General features: G+C 38.4%; 1 protein-coding gene and 1 long non-coding RNA gene across 3 annotated transcripts in view; both read left to right on the plus strand.

Moving 5' to 3' along the window:
• The window catches only part of LOC112151407 (partitioning defective 3 homolog), a 438,282-nt gene that overhangs the window by 159,290 nt on the left and 271,232 nt on the right, over positions 1 to 7,760 (plus strand). For both annotated transcript variants that reach the window (XM_024280344.2, XM_024280343.2), the window contains exon 5: positions 4,334 to 4,471. In XM_024280344.2, the coding sequence (XP_024136112.1) occupies positions 4,334 to 4,471 (138 nt within the window). The remainder of the gene's footprint in view (positions 1 to 4,333; positions 4,472 to 7,760) is intronic.
• On the plus strand, positions 4,855 to 5,351 carry LOC118600239. Its single transcript, XR_004949852.1, has 2 exons — positions 4,855 to 5,019; positions 5,107 to 5,351. It is a non-coding gene; the product is annotated as an uncharacterized LOC118600239 (long non-coding RNA).

A 7,760-nucleotide genomic window follows, 5' to 3' on the forward strand; every position in this document is an offset into this window, starting at 1 on the left:
AGCTTGCAATCTGAAAAAGCATCTTAACAGAAAAAAATGTATTTTAAAAGTAAGACAATTTCATTGGAAAGATTCAAACCATGTTGCAGAATCTCGTGTTTTTTTGTTTTTTTTTGTTTTGTTTTTGTGAATTAAGGATCAGATTTGTCATTTAAATCGAGCTTCCAAGGACAAATGTTTAAATCTGAAGCCTATGTGTTTCAGGTTAAAGAGCGGTTGACCCGAAAAAGTAAGAACTCAGAACTAGTAGAAGTGATTAGTTTATTTGTCTCAGATGTAGTACGTCCTCCTGGCAGCCAGGTGGCAGTACCAACCAATCCTTAAAGGAGATGATGGTTAATTTCTTTGGGGAAGGGGAGCTAAATGTCTTTGTTGTGGGTACTCTTGTGAGCCGGCTCTGGAGGAGTTGTGTCCCCAGCGACAAGTGGATCGAAGAGGGTACCGGCGTAACCAGGGAATGTAGAAACAGACGTGGGTCAAAATCTGGATCTAACAATGTACTTTTTGCACAAACATGGACGCCTTCTTCTCCACAGAAACTGTAATTTAAAAAGAAAAGCAGTAAATTTGTTCTCTGGAGCATCAAAAGATCCTCAACTGTATTGGGATTAATTAACAAAATAAATACTCGTTGTGCCTATCTAGGTCAATTTCAGCTCCTGGTGTGCAAACTTGATAGATTTTGGGTCTGATCTGTGTGGTAGCACTTTTATTTGTTTAAATAAATAAATACGACCCTCTGCATAAAGTTTGCTGCCCTCGGACAAGAGATACTGAAGCATTAAATGCAGAACCTCCAGACTCACCAACAGCTTCTGTTTGAATACAAATAGCTAAACCTGGATGATGTTCTTTTCATGTGGGATTGGACATTTCAGGCATGAGATCTGTTGGGTGTATAATACCTCTTTACAATCTTTTGTGGGTGTATGGAAATATGTTTGGGTGGAGTTAAAAGTGAGGATAGGAGGTATACTGTACAGACAATGTCCAGACATGAAGTAATTTACTATCAAACTTAAATAGAAACTGTTCTTAAAATACCAGATGGACAAATCAAATTATTGGTTGTGAAATGTTGATTGTGGTAAAAGAGAGAGATAATATATTTATATGGAATATTATTCATCATTAATGTGTGAAAGAGAGATGAAGGAATAGGCTTAAATAAGCATTGACTTCTGTATTCTTCAATGGAGTCTAAGACTTTTTTTAAGCATTGAAGATGGTGATTGAGAATTGATTATTTTGTATTGTTTTGCATTCTTTGCTTTACATGTTTGAAATTAATCTAATCTAAATCTAGTTGGGGACCAGAATAGTTGAGTGTGGTTCCTTTTTTTCTGTATCAGTATGCATTCCTAACTTTATTGGTACGTGTTAGCATTTTCTTCTATTGTTTTTATCTTCTCTCTATTTCACACACTATGTAATGCATGTCTAAAAGGCAAGAGACAGTAAAGCTTTGATTAATTACCTTCCCAACAAACTACTGTAAGTCCAGTATTAACAGGGAGACCATGGAAAGTTAACCGCTGTATAATGAAGGACTTCTGTTGTCTAATTATTTTGGCGTGGTTGAAAGCTCAACTTGAACTCTAATACAAGTAAACTCTGGTTGTTTCAATTCCCTTGAAGGGGGAACCAGTGTGTGGAAATGGACCAAAGGACAGAGCAAAACAAGAACAAAAAATAACTGTTCATGACGCAAAACAAAGGAAGCCAGTAGTAGGGATGGGTACCAAATCTCAATGTCCGGTTGGTACCAGTCGGCATATGTGGTATTATCAGTACTTTATAACTATCCAAATATATGTGATTTGTTTCAGACATGTCAATCCCTTTTATTCCTTTCATTTTTTGCTGTTAAATTCTAGCCAAACATTTTAGCTTACTAGCATTTGTGGGCGGGCTCATATAAAAATGGGTGTGGCTGTGATAGTACGCCGAGCTTCAGTCTCAATGTTGAATGCAAAGCAATTGAAAGTTTGGCTGTACTTCACAGGGAAATATTCTAATGTATGGATAAGAGTGAACTGTACAAAGCTCCTAAAAAAGACAGATGTCGTGATGAATTTCAAATTGAAATATGTGTTTTCTTCAGCGTGTATGAAAACGAAAAGGGGAAAAAGTTAAAAATACCTCACAAGGTAAAAGCTGTGTGGTTAGGAGATAAGTGTAGATAATTCTATATGATAATCAGAGGATAAGAAGAGTGAACCGATTTTCTTCTTTGTGTTTTTTACCCGTATTGGACAATGCCCCCTAGTGATGAAAGCCTGGAACTGTTATTTTCAAGGCAATTGGGTCCAGTTTGCTTCAGTCTTTGGTTTTGTTCCAAAACAATCCTATAAACCAGCCTGCAGACCCAACTGCAAACCAATCCAGATAAGGCCGTGGAAATGATTAGCCATCTCTTCCTTCTCAAACAAAGTTCACAAGACCAATCTGGTGTGAAAGGAACCCTACATGAACATTGTTAAAAAGAGCGATCAGTTCCAAAAAACCACATTACACGCACAATAAACATCGAGTTGCCGTCTTACATCATTTCCCTTCCACAATAAAATGCAATCATCCATGTTCTGTCAAGTTCTCTGAGTTTAAAGACAGCTGAGTGAGGCTCGGTTCTGCTAAATCTACATAATATTTGCCAGTGGGAGCATTCACTCAGAAGGCTTTTAACAGTGACTTCAAAAAACATTATCGAAAGGAATCGGGCTTTTGACTCAGCACTGTTGATTTACTGTTGCTTCTCTGGCATCTTAATTTTTTTTAGGATTTTATGGTCAGATGTGTCATAAAAGTTTGTGCATAGATCATTGCTGCAGTCTGTCTCAGACTGTGATGCCTATCAGGCCTGTCTCAGTATCCGAGTCCACATGTTCAGCTGAAGTTTACTGTTGTCTGCTTCCTCAGACCCCTTCACGCCACATTGAGCTGTACTAAAACACACATGCTTTATGACAGGATGCATTTTTCTCTGCTGGTTTGTGATTTCCTGAACATGAATGGGTTTTTTTTTACCTGCTTGTCTTTTGTACCTTCCTCACTGGCTCTCCTTCCTTCACTTGTTTTATAGCCTCCCTGTATTTATGCTTGGTCTTTTTTTAGTAAAAAATACATATGTTTTAATGTAATGTTTTTTTTTCAGACATCTATACCACTTTTTTTGTAAGTTGGTGTAAATAGTTTTTTATGAAAATGATCAATTCCTAATTTATTGAGTTTTGGTTTGTTTATCTTAATTTATCTCAGTTATATTTTATACATTGGTTTTCATTTCCTCCTATAGAGCTTGATATTTAAACTTTAATTTAAATCCATCCATCCACCCATTTTCTTAACCCGCTTCTTCCCATTTGGGGTCACGGGTTGCTGGAGCCTATCCCACATACTATTCCTACAGTTTTCACACAGGGCCCCACACTTCTCTCTGTGAGGGGAGAGTGCAGAACCTGTTTCAACCCAAAACCCAATAATGTAAGACTTATTTTAAATCATGTCTGGAATCTAATCCGATGTGTTGAAGTGACTGATCTCCAGGATCCTGCTTAGATTCTTCCTGAGAGGTCAAGCATTTAACTTTTTGAAGGTTGTTTTATAACGGGGAAATCTAAAAAAAATAATAAAGTTAAAGTCCCATTAGCTTTCATGATAGACCCAGGTGTGTGAATTTTTTCCCCGTACTTGACCCTTCTTGAATTTTTAATCTCTGTAAAGGTTGGGATTATGGAACCCTGATTTTTTTTTTTTGGTCGAGATCACAATCAGTCCATCCATCATCAAAGAATTGCAACACTTTTTTTGTGTTTCGGCAAAAGCATGGTAATCGTGATACACATTTCCCGATACAATATATATCGCGATACATCACAATACAGTGCCAGAGACAATATTTTTCTTGTAACTTAGAAAAAACTTAATCTAAATATTAATACTCATTTCACATTCATAGTTGAAAAATCCATTTTATGTAATAAAACTATATACTATATACCAGTTGCTTTTAACCAAGCAAATTCATCGTGCTTTTATTCTAGTAATATAAAAAATATTTTTTCAACACTCAATGTAGTCTGATTTTCAAAACAAAATATTTTTCAACATAGGAAAAAAAAATCCCACAAAGATTCAATCTTTTTTAACCAGGAATGTTTCGTATCACTGGTTGAGAAAACAAGCTTTTTAAAAAGCTACTACTCTCGCCAAACGAAGTATATTTCACTGAATTGATATTTTCTTACACCCCTACTTTTTGCTTTCACATAAAAGTCCTTATTGCAGGAAAGCCACTATTTTTCATGTTCCATCCCTCTGCTTTGTTTTACAGGAAAGATTGGCGCATGCGTACAGGAGTCTTCCTCGCGATGCAAGTGGCTGGACCACTCAGTTTCAGAGGGAAATGACCCGATCTTCCCTCAGCGCCAACCACCCAATGGTGGATCGATGGTTTGACCGCCAGGACCAGGTGACTTAAAATAAAACCAACTTAACACTGTCCTTTATTAAACTTGGGGTTGAAGGTGCATTGTATTGATGATTATGGGTTGTAGATGCCACCTTATGAAGTAAATTAAGTTTTAATTGCTACTTGCGGCTAATTTTTCAGTAAGGATTTCTTTTCCTCCAATGGAGTGTCTTGAAAACCTTTTAGCTGAAACATCCTCATTTACTCTCAAAAGTTTTCCTTGGACTTCCTTAGTAGTTTGAACTTTCCCCTGTCCTTTAAAAAGAGGGTTACAACTTTGGTTTTGTTTCTCAGTTCACAAAAATCCCCCTTTGCTTGTAAATCACTTCAAATCAAATCGCTCCCCTACCAGAAGAGGGGTCTGGCGCTGTTCTAAAGCTGCTCTGAATGTCATGGTGCCTCTGTCAGTCTCCTCCCCCTCTCCACTCTCCCCTCCTCTCCACCTGGCTGCTGATCATCCCCAGCTGCAACCACTCATCTCGTCTCCTCACCTGCCTACTTAAGGAGCTCCAGGACCTTCATTCCCCGCCAGTCCGTTGCCCCTGATGGTGCATATTCGGCCACCTCGTCTACGCCACAGTCTTGCCACGTTTTTGCCGAGACTCTGTCTAAATACCTCTCTCACTCTCTCTCAGGAATCTCCTACCTCGAGTGGTTGCATGTTTTTCCCCACTTCCGGATCTCCAGTCGGGTCTCCTTCCACGGTCACACCACGAGCCTCTGCCTCTGCTTCACGTTCCTGCATCCAAGACGGCCATCTCCCTCTTGGAGGACAAGATCGCCTACTACGCCTCCAACCTCTGCCTCCTGCTCGGAGCCTGCTTCCTGTCCTGTTCAGGACCCAACCTTCTCACCACATTATTAAAATTATTGCCTTCCACGCTAGACCTCTGCTGTGTTTCTTCCGGGTTCCAGCGTCTGGGTCGCTACGTGTTCTGTAGTCATGACACTGAAGTTACACACATCTACCTTTATTACTTGATAAAGACGGCAGAGTGGTTTTAATCCTGTCAACACAGGAAAAAGTTGTAATTGGTAAAGAAAAATCTCTGTTACTTCAAGTAATCTTGGGGCTTCTTGATGAGTTTATGAATGTTGGTCTTTTTTTCCAAAAAGTACATTACACTTCTAATGAGTACTTTACTACTATATGTGGACTCCTGTGTTGAAATGTGTGTACCAATTTCTACTAAAACTCAGATTTTGAATAAGAATAGGGATGCAAACATTTTTAAAATTTGGTTGGATTTGCTCTTAATCTATGTTCACACCAACCTTGGCAACACCTGTTCAATCAACCACTTCAGTCGAAAAGTCCAAGTACCTGGTAAATGTGTGTATATGTGCATTTTTGGCTTAGACGTTTCCAACTTTCTTGTTCATGTGTAGCTTATGGATGATTAAAGCAGGCTCTTGGTACAAAACACACAGGCATCGAAAGTTAAACCAGGTTAAACTTTGACCAAACAGGGACTTGAATTTGGTATTGACCATTGACTGTACTAAGAAAGTGTGATGTCACCAATAGAAAATGACCCTAACTAACTCTAACCCTTACCCTTACTTCCAGTTCCACCCAAATAAAGTCAGTATGGTCGCCATTTTTCTGCTATACCTCCGTCACCATGTTTTTTTTTCGTTGTTGACATGGAAATGCATGATAGACAGGTCTTTGAACTTCTTCATGCCATCTGAGGCTCTTTGTTGTCTGTTACTTTGGTAAAATCATGTCAAATCGGTTGGACCAATACATGTATGTCTATATCCCTACGTGACTTAACGCGTTTTATGTTCCCAGAAGGAAAGGCTGTTGCAGCGAATGCAAACTCTTGTACTCTTAGTGATTTCAGACACGTCTTCTCACTTTGCACCTCCTTGCTCTGTTGGCACTTCATGATTGACTCAGCTGGCAACTGCTCCCTCTGCTCCACACTCTGTCAAAGGAGAGAAAAATATGCTCCCTTTAAAAGTTATTAAAAGTGACAGAGTCTCTTTGGAGGGAGAGCAGAGATGACCTTGAGGGGGGGTGTCGAACACGCTCAGCCTAATGAGCAGAAGACTTCCTCTAGTTTGTGTGTCAGTCTCCACTCGTCACTATTGTCTTCCTGGAAAAGGAAGAGGAAAAGACAGAAGAAAAGATGCAAGAAGACAAGCAAATGTCGAGACAAGAGAATCAAAAACTGTCGGTTGGCGTTGGAATCTTTTGGTCACCTGCACGCTAAGCTAGTTTTATATTTGGCTATCTTGTCTTTTTCCTTCAAATAAATTATTTTCCATCTAGACGTATTGACAAATTAACTGTTGACTCAAGTCATAAAAAATAAATTAGCCAGGTTTGCAGCAAGATTTACATTTATTTAAAAACGTTCTTTACTTTTTTTAGGTTGATTTAGTAAAAAATCAAAATGTACCAAAAACATTATAGTAGGATAGAGGATTTGTTTACATTGTTGGATAAAGTCATTTTTACAGCAATTGTGACACTTTGGTAAACTATAAATATTTTTTGTGCTTTTTTTTACACCTAGTGTATGTTTTAGTACTAAAACATTACCCACAACTTCCTGTTTGAGTCAAATTTAAAAACAAAAGTGGAATGAGGTTAGTTCAGAGATGGGCATCTTCATGCCACAGGGGTGTGACCACATGATTTCCAGATCACCAAACTCTATGACTGATTACCAGGTTCAAGTGTGTCCACCTAACTGGAAGATGCCAGAGTAGGGTATGTCGGAAAACATGCAGGAGTTGCCTATCCCTGGGTTAGTTCCTCAGTTAGACAGTAGGTAGCTTGTTATAGTGGCAAGTGGAATTCAATGGAAGAAGACCTCAACACCCTCAAGGACGTCAACACCCAAAACTTGAAATCCTCGACTAGTACTGAAAGTTCCCCAATGTTGCTCAAAAAAAGCTTTTTTATAACTTATAACCTAAACAAGTAACATTTTTAGAGTTTTAAGCTTTGATAAAAAGTTTTTCTACAATTCTGATTACTTTTGTGTTAGGCTGTGGATTCGATTTTGTTTAAATTCCTCTACTAATTGATTATGTCAGGCACCAAATTGTCTGTTGTAGGTCTCTGTTGTCCAAGAGAAATGAACACACTGGGTTCTAAACTGTTTTTCTTACTTTTTTGTTTTCTTTTTCATTTTTGACCATGTGAGCCTTGTTTTCAAAATGTTACTTCTTGTTCAAGTTTAAGTCATCTTTATTGTCAAAACTGGTATATGCATAATATGCGTAGTATGCAGCATAGATGCAATGGCATTTGTCTCATCCTGTTGAGCAA

This window comes from Oryzias melastigma, linkage group LG20 (genome assembly GCF_002922805.2).
Source record: "Oryzias melastigma strain HK-1 linkage group LG20, ASM292280v2, whole genome shotgun sequence".
Lineage (NCBI taxonomy): Eukaryota > Metazoa > Chordata > Actinopteri > Beloniformes > Adrianichthyidae > Oryzias > Oryzias melastigma.